This window comes from Pinus tabuliformis, chromosome 1_2 (genome assembly GCF_031772625.1).
Source record: "Pinus tabuliformis cultivar Carrire ecotype Pingquan chromosome 1_2, CPIR1, whole genome shotgun sequence".
Lineage (NCBI taxonomy): Eukaryota > Viridiplantae > Streptophyta > Pinopsida > Pinales > Pinaceae > Pinus > Pinus tabuliformis.
The window spans coordinates 961,765,928-961,780,507 of record NC_142298.1 but is presented as its reverse complement, the minus strand read 5'-3'; the positions used below and the strand labels follow the sequence as shown (position 1 = coordinate 961,780,507).

Sequence of the window (14,580 nt, the reverse complement as noted above, 5' to 3'; positions counted from 1 at the left end):
AATTTTAGGAGCCTAAGTTGAGTTTGAGTTGTAATTAGTTAAACTAGTTCTAACTATTAAAAGAACTAGTTGGTGGTTAGTTGAGTAGTGTGATCTCATTCCAACTCAGTGATCATCCAGTTAATTGATCAATTAGCCCAAATTAGCTCATGCATGCAGACAATTCGAGTTACCCAGTTGAGGTGTAGATTCCAAGGTAGTGTACTATCAATTGTAGAATATTTCAATGTGTATAGGTGGTGCATGCAATTGGAGATCAAACCTTATGTATTGTGCAGTCAATTGAGGCAAAAGTACCTAAATAATAGAGGCCTATTTCCCTAGGAATTGCGCAAGGAAATACGGGCTTGGAGGTCTTGAAATTTGGCTAAGTGTTGTCTGGGGTCAATTGGCCAGGAAGAGAGATAAGCTATTCAATTGCAGGTTATTCTCGGGATTGAGCAAGCATATGTAATATGTCTCTATTCTATGATTAATGCAATACATATAGGAAAGGGTTTTGAGCATTTACTTTCCCCTAGATAAACATGTGTGTATGTGTGTTATTTCTTATTACATGTTTATGATTTGTGTTCTAGATTGTGAATTGAATTCTGCAGAGCAGTAGAGTAGATTTGAGTCTTATGATTTAGTAAATTTCATGAGAAGTTTCAAATATACACATAATTTTTACATGGTATTAGAGCAGGATTCACATTAGAGAATAAATTTCGAAGTTGTTTATCAGAAGTTTTGAACTTATAGGATTAGTGTAGTGGAAATTATTTAGAGCTAAAAGGATGGCTTTCTATGGACTAAGACTTAAGTATTCCTTTGAGGACAACTCAAATTCTGTTTCTTGGAAGGAACGCATGGAGGCAGTGTTGGAAGACAATGGATTGAAGGAATTTGTTGAGAATGACATTCCAAAACCAAGATCAGCTGATGTCCAGGAATAGTAGAATGCAAGAAGTGTGTAACCAAGGGAAGGAGAATAATATTGGAGGGAGTATGGGATCACATTCTCACAAGTTTCCATGGGAAGAAACTCCTTATCCAATGTGGCAGGGCTTGATAGATCTATTCCAGAGTAGCAACAACCACAAGAAGTTGGAGCTCAAGGATAAACTTTTAAATAAGATGCAGAAGAATGACTATATTCAACAGTATCTAAGCAGATTCACACAATTTCATGATGAACTTGTAGGAGTTGGTGTTATATTTTTAGATGATGATTTGGTAAGCCTATCCCTTCTAGGCCTTCCCAAGAGCTGGCATAGCTACTAAGATTCAGTGAATGGGATGGAGAAACTATCAAACCTGGAACACTTATGGTATGATTTGGTATAGGAGGAAATAAGGCATATTACTAGAAATGGGACTTCATCGAAGGGCGAGGATGAATAAAATTGTGATTTGGTTGGAAAGGGGAAGGAGGGAAAAGGGAAGAAATCCCAATCCAAACCAGAATCCAACCAAGGGGGCAAGAAGAAAGACTTGTCCAAAAGAAATGCTTCCATTGTCATGAATTCGAGCACTATGCCATGAAGTTTCCATGTAAAAAATCAAGCAAGAAGACCTTAGGAGGAGCAGTAAGTGAATCTTTGGCTTAACAGTTTGAGCTTGACTTCGCCCTTATCGCATGCATGGAAAGCACAGTGATGGGGAGCATTTGGTGCTTGGATAGTGGTGCCTTTTTCCACATGACGGGGAATAGAGATTTTTTTAGTGATGTGTAGGAGAAAGATTTTCGGATGCATATCAAGATGGGAGATGATGGAAGGTACAACGTGACCGAGATTGGTACATTCATCTTTCCTAGGGAGTCGAGCACCCCTCTCAGAGTCAAGGATGTCATGTTTGTTTTTGGCCTGAAGAAAAATATGATCTTTGTTGCAATGTTGGAAGACTGTGGTTATGATGTGATCTCCAGCAAAGGGAAAGCATTCTTGAGACACATAGCCATAGGACAAGTGAAGCAAATTGGGGTTAATGTGAAGAACTTGTATTAGCTAGATGTGGAATACTGTGTTGCATTAAGAACGAAGACGGGGAAGGTGCAGAACCATAATGTCGGTGAACTTTGGCATAAAAGATTTGGCCATTTACATCATGGCACCCTGAAGATTATGCAACAGATAACCACAGGCCTCCCCAAAGAAGCACTTGAGCAATAAGATACATGCAAAGGGTGTACCTTAGGGAAGTACACAAAATCCACATTCCATGATCGAAACAACAAAGCACATGCAGTCCTTGGAAGAATCTGCTGTGATGTCTGTGGACCTTTCTCGACAGCCTCCACTGCCAAGCATAAATATTATGTTATCTTTGTAGATGATTTCTCACAGAAGTGTTGGATCTTCTTCATGCAGAAGAAGGATGAGAAATTCTCCAAGTTTGTAGAATTCAAGGCACTAGTTGAGAAAGAAACTAGAAAGAAGGTGAAGGCTCTCAGGAGAGATAATAGGCACTAGTTGAGAAAGAAACTAGAAAGAAGGTGAAGGCTCTCAGGAGCGATAATGGACCTAAGTACATCTCGAATGAGTTTAAAAGATTTATATGCAAAAGAAGGCATTCAGCGAGATTCGATAGCACCCTACAACTTATAACAGAATGGAGTGGTTGAGAGAAAGAATCGCAGTTTTGTGGGAGTAGCGAGAGCGATGTTGCATGACTAAGGCCTACCACTGCATTTGTGGGAAAAGGCATGCAACATAGAAATATACTTGCAGAATCAGAGTCCTCATCAGATTCTAAGAATGATTATACTAAAGGAGGCTTTCTCGAGGAGAAAGCTAGATGTGTCTCACTTCAGTATTTTTGGAGCATATGTTTACTGCCATGTCTCCAAAGATTCTAGGAATAATCTTGAGCCAACAACTGAGTTGAGGGTATTTGCGGGTTACACAAAAACTCCTCACAACTACTCCGTGTACTTACCATCCCTCAGAATGACAGTTGTGCAAAGGGATGTAAAGTTTGATGAGGAGAAACCGATGTGGTGCTCTCTTGAGAGGAAGCTTCAGATTCCACTATTAGAGGAGCTTTTAGTTCTGAATGAGGAACCTCATGAAAATGTGAAGCAATCATAAGTTGAGGAACAGAGAGTGGAGACAGCCACTCAAGCAAAACCATCTAGAGAAGGAAGAAAACGAATGAGAGAAGCTAAGAGGCTATTACATGATGTTAGAGAAACTGTGGAATCACCCACTTCACAGTGCAGGCAGAGAAGGTCACTAGAACAATACATTGGATAGATGGCCCTAATGACTGAGCTAGTAGAGACTGCATCATCCTATTTCGAGGAATAAGTAGGTAAAACTATATGGGTTGATGCAATGGTGTAGGAATGTGATTCCATTGTAAATAACAGTGTTTGGGAAGTGGTCCCAAGATCAACAGATAAATTAATTGTGGGTTCAAGATGGCTCTTCTAGGTAAAGCATGTAGCAGACGAAAGCATAGAGAAGTATAAGGCCATATTTGTGGCCAAGGGATTCTCTCAAGTTGAGGGAATCAACTATGAGAAACCTTTGCTCCTGTACCAAGGTATTCATCCATTAGATCAATTCTTTCACTATCTACACAAATGGGGTGGAAGATCCACTAGATGGATGTAAAAACAACATTCCTCAATGGAGTTATTCCTCTTGGTAGAAAGTAAATTGTTGATTATTGTCTTATATTTTAACAGATGATGATAAGCTAATCAGATATTGCAAGGAAGACCTTACAAGAGAATTTGAAATGAAGGACATGGAACTCACACACTACTTCCTTGGATTGGAAGTATGGCAAGTAGATGGGGAATTGATTGTCTCTCAAGGAAAGCATGCAAATGAGGTACTGAAGAATTTCGACATGGAGAGTAGTAAACGCATGGAGACACCTCTCGCAACCAGTTGGAGGAAAGAGGATGCTACTTCAAGTGAAGTAGTGGAAGCTACCATTTATCGATAGCCAGTGGGTTCACTAATTTATCTTGTGAACACCCGACCAAATATGTGCTATGCAGTCAACCAGCTTAGTCAAGCTATGGTTAGGCCAACTAAATTATTTTTGAAGACAACTAAGCATGTCCTAAGATACCTTAGAGGCACCACCTAGTTTAGACTAGGGTACATAAAGACTGAGGAAGTGAAGTTATGTGGCTTCATAGATGTCGATTGGGCGGAGAGTCCATCAGACTAGAAGAGTGCATTAGGAGGAATTTCAGTGTTGGGTCGGTAGCGGTTTCCTGGTACAGCCAGAAGCAAAGATCAGTGGAACTCAGCTCACTAAAAGAAGAATACACACACAACTATCAGTTAAGTAGCATGTGACGCGATCTGGATGGGAAAGATTCTTATGGGACTGTTTGATCAGATGATAGATCCTACTATGATCTATTGTGATAATCAGATTTTCATCAGGCGCTTTGAAAATCCAGTCTTTCACGGTTGATCCAAGAATATAAATATCTAATATCATCATCTATGGGATTGTGTGCAAAGGCAAATAATGTTGCTATATTACATTACAACAGAGGAACATGATGCAGATATTTTGATAAAGGCATTGTCAAAGGGTAAATTCAAGTTCCATAGAGGCAGGATCAAGGTAGTTGATAATCCCTTTGTTGTTGAGAGGGAGCGTTGAAAAAATGTAGCAAGAAATTCTAAACTTAATTTTTGCCTTGATTAAATTAAGAAAATTTGAATTTCCACATCATAGAACACTTGGAGGTAGTTAAATGAGGTGACATGGCACTTGTCAATTAGTTAGCTCAGTTAATTTGAGTTAGGGGCATGAAGTTCAATTGTGTGTAGTGATTCCTAAATTTTAGGGGCCTACGTTGAGTTAATTTCAGTTGTAATAAGTTAAACTAGTTCTAACTGTTAAAAGAACTAGTTGGTGGTTAGTTGAGTAGTGTGACCTTAGTCCAACTCTGTGATTATCCAGTTAACTGATCAATCAGCCTAAATTATCTCATGCATGCAAAGAATTCGAGTTACCTAGTTGAGGTGGAGATTCCAAGACAATGTACTATAAGTCGTAGACTATTACAATGTGTACAGATGGTGTATGCAATTGGAGATCAAACATTATGGATTGTGTAGTTAATTAAGGGGAAAAGAACCTAAATAATAGGGGCCTAATTCCCCAGGAATTGCAAAAGGAGATAGGGGCTTAGAGGGCTTGAAATGTTTCTAAGTGTTGGCTAAAGTTAGTGAGTCAGTTAGGCAAAGAGATAGGCTATTCACTTGCAGGTTGTGCTCAGGCTTGAGCAAGCATATGTAATACATCTCTATTCTCTGATTAATTTAATACAAATAGGAACGAGTTTTGAGCTGTTATTTTCCCCTAGATAAATCGTCGTGCATGTGTGATATTTCTTATTGCATGTTTATGATTTGTGTTCTAGATTGTGAATTGAATTCCAAAGAATAGTACAGTATATTTGAGTCTTGTGATTTAGTAAATTTCATGAGCAGCTTCAAATCTACATATAATTTCTACACAAAGATTACCACAGAGCCAGGATTTCACCACCATTAAGTTGTGCCAGAAGTATGAAACCCTGCGCTTGGAGGGAGCCGTAGATGCAACCCAATCATCCAAGCAAGATTATTGAAGATATATCATGTTCATTAGATCCTCCACATATTTTTGGATAGCATGGCTAGATTAAACTGCCTAGTATCTCTCAAGGCCCATCCGCCCAACTTTGTCGGCCTAGTAAGGGAGTCAAGCGAACAAGATGAAGTTTCTTGTAATTGTCGACGTTGTACCAAAGGAACTTCTCTATGATAGCATTGATTTTGTTTATGATCTACGAAAGAAGATGAAATAAATGCATGCAATAAACAGAAATTCCTTACCGAACCACCTTAACCATAATCACCTTCACCTTGCCACCAAGAGTGAACCATTTGTGACCCCCTTCATTTTTTTTTTCAAATTTGTTAATAAACCATATCCCATCCATATTTTCATACTTACTTGACTTTGGCGAAAACCCTTTGGGAAAAACCCAAGTATTTAAAACCCCCTGATAAAGCCCTGGATTTTATCACAAAGAGCGATGCTATCTCATGAATTACCTTAGTTTCCCCTATCCGAACTCATTTCAGATTGGTCTTTGTTGATTATGAGACCAAAAGCCTTGCCGAATTTGGTGATTAGTAGGCGGAAAGCCTCCCGTTCCGATAATTTAGGTTCACTAAAACAGAGGAAAACATCCACAAAGGTGGGTGCACACATTGTTTTCTCATATATACTTTACGTTATATTATTGAAATGGACTTTATATCATTGAAATGGAAGACAGCGCGTAAAATAATTTATTATAAACAACGCGAACATCTACTTTGTTTTATATCATTGAAATGTCAGAAAACGTGTAAAATAATTAACGTGAATATTAAATTACTTGGTTTTCTATAATTGAAATCCTAGTATAGATTTATAGATTTAGTAGGTGTTTGAATGTATCAAATTTTGTGAGTTCTAAATTTTTCATGGAAAATTTGTAAACAAAATTATAAATCTGGAAGGATTTGGTTTTATTGACTTTATATATATAATTTTATATAAAATTGATTGAAAATCATATATGAAAAGGGTTAAAATGTCAAAAAAATAATAATACGAGTTGAAATATTTTAATCATAATATTTATATATATATATATATATATATATATATATCTATCATATGTGTATAGAAGTCGTCTAACCAGGTGAAGGAATTGTTCGGATGGCTAAAAGTGGCTGAAATTCGGGCAAAAAAATTTCAAAAGATCTTGTAGGGGCAGTGCTTGAATGGTATTTTTGATGGTGGAAATGGATTCAGCACCATCAAAAATGTCTAGGACACCTAAAATTCTGAAGCTTAACAACTATAACTTGGATTTACAAAAATCCTTACTAAATTTTCTCTAAATATGACCGGAATTTCCATAACTTTCCGGGCAACTCCTCCCCATCGTTAGACTACCGGTATGTGTATATAAAAAATGATATTGAAATATTTTATTTGTGACTGAAGTGAGGTATTATTATAAGTTAAGATAATATAAGAGAGATTTTTTATTATAAACGGGCTAGTTCTGACTTGAATTTAATCTAATTAAAAAAAAGAAGTGTTTATGTGTATATATATTCATTTTATTGAAAATATTAATTGAAGATTTATGAACCATTTGATGGATCAAATCTCCAAATATCTAAAAAAATATCTGAATAGAAAATATGAGAAGATATGCAATTTGAGGAAAGATTTGATTATTTATATAAATTTTGCACATATATAAGTGACATTTTTCTTTGATATTGATTATAGAGAAAAAAGTTAAAAAAAAAAATAATGGTAAATATTAATTTATTGATTAATTAAATTTAAATATAAAGTTAAATATACTCGTTATTTATTTGAATCATAATTTTATAGGTTAAAATAGATTTTGATTTATGCTCTTATTTATATTTTATATATATTTCACATTTCTCTAAATATTAATTAAATTTATTAAGTTTGATATATTTATTAATTATATATAAAGTACACATATGAATTATTATTATTATTTAAATTTATTTTAATATAATATTCATATTTTTTTATATTTTTATGTCTCTATATATAATACTAATGAGTCAATATTAAATATATTTTTTATTTTTTTAATTTTAATTGAATCAATATTATTTTTTTAATAATTTAATGTTAAATTCAAAAGAACAATTTAATACTATTATTATTGTCATGAAAAATAACATCACATAACAATGCTCTCAAGAATGCTTTTCCCAATATGATAGTGATACATTATCACTATGAGCTTCTTATGAGCTTCTTTTATATATATATAGTTTTGAATTTTTAGTATATTTTTGTAAAAAAAAAATTATGTATATATAATTTAAGTGTTTTAGACTTTTGAAAAATTAAACTTATTCGTACATTTAAAAGTACAATTTAAACAATAAAATATTAAAAATACACTAAAATAGTAAAAACCAAAATATGAAAAACAAAACAAAAACCAAAATATAAAATAGCTACAATATGTTATAATATATTTCCATATCTCCCTAATTTACTAATCGTAACTTTTCCATATCTCCATAATTTACTAATCTCCATAATTTACTAATCGTAACCTTCAAATTCTAAAAGAATTTTGACACTAAGTTTTTGATTGTTCATACAACACAAACAAAACAAATTTGCATCGTATTGTTGTACATAGCACACTAAAAACAAATAAGCCTATGCAAAGTGTGAGATATATATTTTTTGAGGATATTTGTGACATGATTTTTAGTGAAAATGTATTTAAATTTTTGAATACGAAAATAGATTCAATATTTAGAAAACCTATAAAATACCTTGATTATACAATTCAATAACTTAAAAATACAATTTTTCCACTTTCTAATTAAACTTAATGCAATATCAATCAACTACCATATTTATAATTTATAATTAAACTTTATATAAAATTAATAAAAATATGCTAAAAATAATAAAAAACAATGGCTACATAGTAGCTAGTGCCTTGTCACTTAGCTTAAATGTCATTAAATCAAAGTAAAAATATTAAATTCAAGTTAGTATTAAGGTTTAGAATCGGGTTAATTTAGATTCTACTGATTGGTAAATTGAGGCATTTGGTTATATGTAATTTAGCATTATCACAGTGGAAAATCCAATCCTACCCAACAACAATAATAATAAATTTCTAATTGATTAATCATATATCCATATTGGAAAGTCAGATTTGCATATATATAAACAAATTGATTATAAAACAAACGACATTTAAAAAAAAAATATTGCAATTTCCCTTAAAAGAAATTGAAGAGATATTGCATACCCATTTAATAGAAATTAGATTTTTGTTTTTCTAACCACTGTGATGGTTGATTGATTGGAGATGGTCACGTTTGATTTTGAAAGAAAATTAACTATAAAAAATGCTAATATAAGTAATTTTATTCAACGTATTACATTTTTGTATTAACTTTTATGATAGTTGCTTGAATTTTTTTATTGCATCTGAAAAGAAAATTACTTAACTAAAAATATTTTGATTATCGAAATATATCTTTCACACTGATAATGTTATTTTTTGAATTTTAAATATGAAAAGTCAATTTATTATGGAAACTTTGGAGTTAAACAAATTATAATAAATCTGAATATGAACGATTATAAAAAATCTTTAATGGTCATGTAACGAATAAATATATTAAAATTTACTAATAACATATATGAAAGTAAATTTAACTTTACACCCAAAAATTAAAAAACAAAAATCACACCCATGATTAAACATAAAACAATAATTTAAATGTAGTATTAAAACAAAACCAACAAAAGTTGAAGAAGTGCATTTAATGATAAATGATGATGATAAATGTCACAAATTTAATGAAATAATGTTAGAGCTCCTAAAGGTTCATGGATAGCCCAATAGTCCGGGTAAGGATGAAGCATTTTTTCTTTTCTGTGAATATGAGAAGTTCGTAAGGTATATTTTGTTATTACATAAGTTGAATGACATGAGAGGATGCAGTTCTTTAGGAAAGAAAAACTAATATGATTAGATTAGTATTAAAATTTAAGTATTATTATGATATTACAAGTATATGTGAATAAAAAAATTGTAATAAATAGAAAATAATATTTAAAATTTGATTTTTAAAATGGAAAATTATTTAATTTATTTAACCTAAATAATATATAAATAAATAGTCTAAAACCAAATGCATAATATTTATTATTGCAAACACAATAATAACCTCTTATGTCCAAAATGAAATTGAATAATTTTTCATAAATATAACTCAAAAACATTAATGGTTAAAATTGAACTTTAATGAGGGATAACAATGATCCCTCTCAACCATCTCATATTAACCCAATTAACATCATCTCTATCATCACAATAATGATATTCCTATGCTACTACAATCCCGCGATGAGAAGATTATTGGAAGATGCGACCCGCTATTTCATTGGGTAACTTACCCTCATTGCTATTATACTCCCTTTGTGGCACATCTCTCTGTGTTTTTCAGCGTGTATCTATTCCACATAAACTCGATAATATCGGACCAATTCCCTTGCACATTTGTTCCCACTACAATACCGATATTGAGATCATATTATATTACAATTTACCCGTGAAAAACCAGGCTGGCTACAAGCATGACGGCATTTGCTTTGACCTTGGCGTTTTATTTCGAGTGTTTCGGTCCTTCGCTAATCATGCATTCGGTGCACTTGATTCTGAGATCCGGCGCCCACCACTGATGAAGACCGTGCGCCCTCTTGAAATCCGGCGCTGGTACCAATGTAACCGTAAGCCTCGCGGAGGGAACGCGATGGAGCGCCTTCGACTCGACCCCAACGGCGGACAGAACTAATTCGCCGATGGAATGCCGCACTGCGAGGCTCGCAATTCTGCCGGCCCCGATTTCCCGCATCGTCTGCTGGTTGGTGAAATAGGCAACATAAGCCGAGCAGATATCGTCCCTGGGATTAACATAGAGGCACGGAACCCACTCGCGCAGGGCGAAGAATGCGTTGTGTGATTCCATGCGGCTGTGTTTGTCTTTGAGAGCCACAGCGAGCCCGGCCGCCACCAGGCTTCTGGTGATGTGCAGGCCGCGCTTGACCTTATTGCTCCTGATTCTGTCCACGGGAGCCGAGAAGAAAGGCGGGTTGAAGAGATGAGCCTCCAGGAACAGTCCCTCTTCAGCCATCCGTCTCCCTGCAAGCATTGCCATGGCCGCCCCAAGGGAATGTCCAGCGATCCACACGTTCTCCCGCCCGCTCTCGCACACGCACTTCTTCACCGCGTCGAACGCCGCCTTGAACCGGGCAGTCGTGTGGAGTCCGTGTTTAACGATCTGCAGATCAAGCTTTAGGTCGCCGGCGAAGGTGTTCGATTTGGTAATTGTTCCTCTAAAGGCTACCACGATCCTGGGCGCGCCGGGTGGGCGGAACGGGGAGCCTGCTGCCTTTCTGCTCCACTTGTACACGGCACCGAAGATAGAGCCGCCGTGGGCTACGTCGATCAGCGGGTGAAGGAGCTTGAAGTTGAAAAACCTCCACCACTTCTCTGCTAGGGCGTCCCGGCCGAGCCTGCGAGCTTGCCGGTCGCGTTCCTGGATGCACACGCCCTGCACCAGACTGGCAGCTACACAGCGCCTGTGATTCGAATCCTGCCTGTATTTGGACAATACAGAGAATCGCAGTCAGATTTATTATGAGAATCCTTCAACATATCAATCAGTGAACAGAAATTCTCGGAGATTGCAATAGTTCGTATGAACGTTCTTACCAGTCGATTTTACCGAGATGGCGAGGCCCCGAAAGCTCGAAGTTCTGGCGGTCGCTGGCCATTTTGTTGGGCCTCTAATTAGCTCCAGGATTTCCATTAGTCGGTTTTGATGGCATGATGAAGCCGAGGAATTTTGGACACTTCGTTTGCTTGCGATTGTTTCGGTATTTTCTCGGATGTTTACACTAATAATATAATTGGCCCATTTGTTATGGCAGCGGACTTTAAGGAGCATCATAAGCGAACTCTACGAGGCTTAATGTTTTTAAATTTTCGGTATTTTCTCGGATGTTTACACTAATAATATAATTGGCCCATTTGTTATGGCAGCGGACTTTAAGGAGCATCATAAGCGAACTCTACGAGGCTTAATGTTTTTAAATTAAGATTTGGAAGTTTCATATCTACCATGCAAAAGTTGTCATGTCGTATTGCCGTGACTTTGACTTTCAGTAGTCACGTATGAGGATTAAGTGCTTCCATCATTCGGAATACGTGTGAGAGAGTTCAGTATACTTCTAAAAACGATGAGATTAGACTATCATTTATCAAAAAAGAAACATGATGGTAATGAAAATCCTGTGGTTTTATTTTTAATCAGAAATAATATATATCTCAATGTATTTATTAATAATGTGGCAAAAATAGCATAGGTAATGTATCTCATTATTATGTTGTCTTGTTTTTATTCAAGCTTGCTATGCAATAATGGGTCAATAGTTTGTTTTATTTGACAGGATATTTTTGTTTTTTAGTTTATGTGTTAGTACGCTATTTTAACTATTTAAAATTAACAAATTATATAGATTTATTGTGCAACTTGGCCAAATATGTTGAGAGTGTTTTTCATCTGGCCATTGCCACTGACATTTTAGGTTAGGTCTTTACATTTCAGCCCACTTGAATGGTTGGCATTGTCATCATGATGACCTTATCTATTCATCCGATGAAAGAGGTGTAGGTGATGAAGAAAAACTTCATCAATTTCCATATTCAAATATGGCTTTGAAATCATTTATCATGGGAAAGATTTGAACATCTCTTACTACTAAGATGGGAAAGACCTTCAATTATAGATCATGCTGCATTGCATCACTGCCACCCAACCATAACCAATCGTTCTTTGATCATTATAAGACCATCATATCATCCATTTAAGTTTACATATGATAATAATCAATACGCGTCCGGCTCGAACTCTGCGCTCATATTAGTCAACCTGGTCTGGGATCAGTGGTCAATCCCACGAGACTCGAGAGTCGAACTTCAATACGGCTCCGACTCCAAACTGTGCGGTCGTATTTGGAAATTTCACAAGGAAAGGGAAGGGAAAGGGGTGGAGATTCAGTGCTCCTGTTTCAGTTTCATAGTAGCCCAATTCACACACGAGGGAAATGTCAGATTAGTCAATCCCAGTCTCGAAGAAAGGAAAAGGAAGGAGGCAGGTATTCCGGCTTTAATAAACTCCGCCTCCTCTAGTCTCATGTTAGTTAACCCCACACATAAGGAAAGGGACAGGAAGGGAAGCAAAGCAGGTGGAGATGCCGGCTTCAATACGCTCCGGCTCCACACGCAGTCTCGAACCGTACATTTTAGGAAAGTGAAATGAAGGAGAACACCTCCTTCTCAAACTCTGCGCTCATATTAATCAATCTGGTGTGACCTCGTATTAGTGAATGCTACATTCAAGTGAAAGGGAAGGAGGGTGACAAAGGGGAGGAAATGAGGGCGAAGGCGTGGTGGACTTGGAACAGAAGGAGAGGAAAGGAGGTTGTATCGGGTATTGGACTTGGAAAGGCTTATTCCATTGTTATTTTACGAGTTTAAATGTTCAAACGTTAAGGTTTTTAATTTCTTCCAAAATCTGTAACAAAATTATTAATGAAAAAATTTCACATCATTAAAATTATAATTTTTTGGATGAGTAACTTGCACTTACTATTATAACAAGCAGATCATTTCTATGCAGAACAACTTGGAACGACGGTTAACCGGGGAGGATCATTCTTCTCAGGAAGAATGGGCATAAAAGTTTATATGTTTACGTAGATTTTAAACAATCAATGTGCAATTTTTTTGAGGATTTGCTTTAATGATTATGATTTTTAAATATGATTTTGATTATATATTTTATCAAATACTTTTGTGATTCATTATTTTTTAAGGCATATAAAATATTGAATAGGCTACATGCTCTTCTTTTTGAAAAGAAGATAATTATTTTAGTAAGAATAATGAAAAATTTAATAATATAAATTTAATTTATATGTTGGTGGGTTGAGAAGTATAAGATATTTGTACATTAAATTAATTTAATTTATATATTTATAAATTATGAGATTATTAAGAAGCTTATTTCAATTCGGATAAAGAAATGTTTTTCGCAACTCGAGTTTGAGTGCAATTGTGCTCTCTTTTAGTTGACTTTTGGATTTTAGAAATTCTGGAGAGTGTTGGTGAAGCGCCAGGACAATTTCTCAAAATCTTAAAGGTTACAAAACGGTGTAACAATATGTCCTATGTGTAACAGCCTTAGTCATGGGACATGTATTCCAAGCTTAACTTTGGGTAAAAACATAGTGATGGGATCACTTTTGATTAATTAATTGCTATGAAAATTGGGAAAGGCAATGGCTAAGCCTTTGGAAAGGCAAAATGACATTTATTGGCATTTATTTATGAAAATAATGAAAATTGGGAGAAAATGAAGGTGAAAGGTCACATGATGCATGTGAGAAGGAAAATAACGAAAAATTGAAGAAAATAGAGGCCTCATTAATAAAAAGGCTTCCGAGGATGAGTTCATTGTTTTTTTATCAGTTCATTTTTAGAGCTCTCATTTTTTTCTCTCTCTCATACTCTTAGACACTTCAACTTTTCTTGGAGCACTCTTGGAGAAGTGTGGTGTAGAAATTCCTTTTAGATTCAAACTACAAATTGTAATATGCTAAAATAATTAACTTGAATCTACTCTACTCATCAACTATAGAATCTCATAAGGGAGCGCATCCTTAACTCGGAATCTCAAAAGGGGATCAATATCTCAACCCAATCCTATTGCCTACCGATCTTACCATCAATGACCCTCAATAATTATGTGGTAGAACACCTGCATCATAATTGACTTGGATTGTACACCCCAAGTACATTCTCAACTCGTTGGCCAAACGAGGAGCAATATTCTCGACAAGCCCTGCTTGTGGGTATGATGCCAACTAGGGTATACTCTGCAAATACTAGATAGGGAAGGAGCATTCTCTGAC

General features: G+C 35.4%; 1 protein-coding gene across 1 annotated transcript; it reads right to left on the bottom strand.

The window, feature by feature from the left end:
• Nucleotides 1-9,824: 9,824 nt before the first annotated feature.
• LOC149209179 (GDSL esterase/lipase At4g10955-like) lies at nucleotides 9,825-11,470 on the bottom strand. Its single transcript, XM_089394238.1, has 2 exons — nucleotides 11,318-11,470; nucleotides 9,825-11,202 (listed from the first exon to the last, which is right to left on the bottom strand). The coding sequence occupies exons 1-2, from the start codon at nucleotides 11,377-11,379 to the stop codon at nucleotides 10,209-10,211; spliced, it is 1,056 nt and encodes a 351-aa protein (XP_089250364.1). The 5' UTR covers nucleotides 11,380-11,470; the 3' UTR covers nucleotides 9,825-10,208.
• Nucleotides 11,471-14,580: the final 3,110 nt, after the last annotated feature.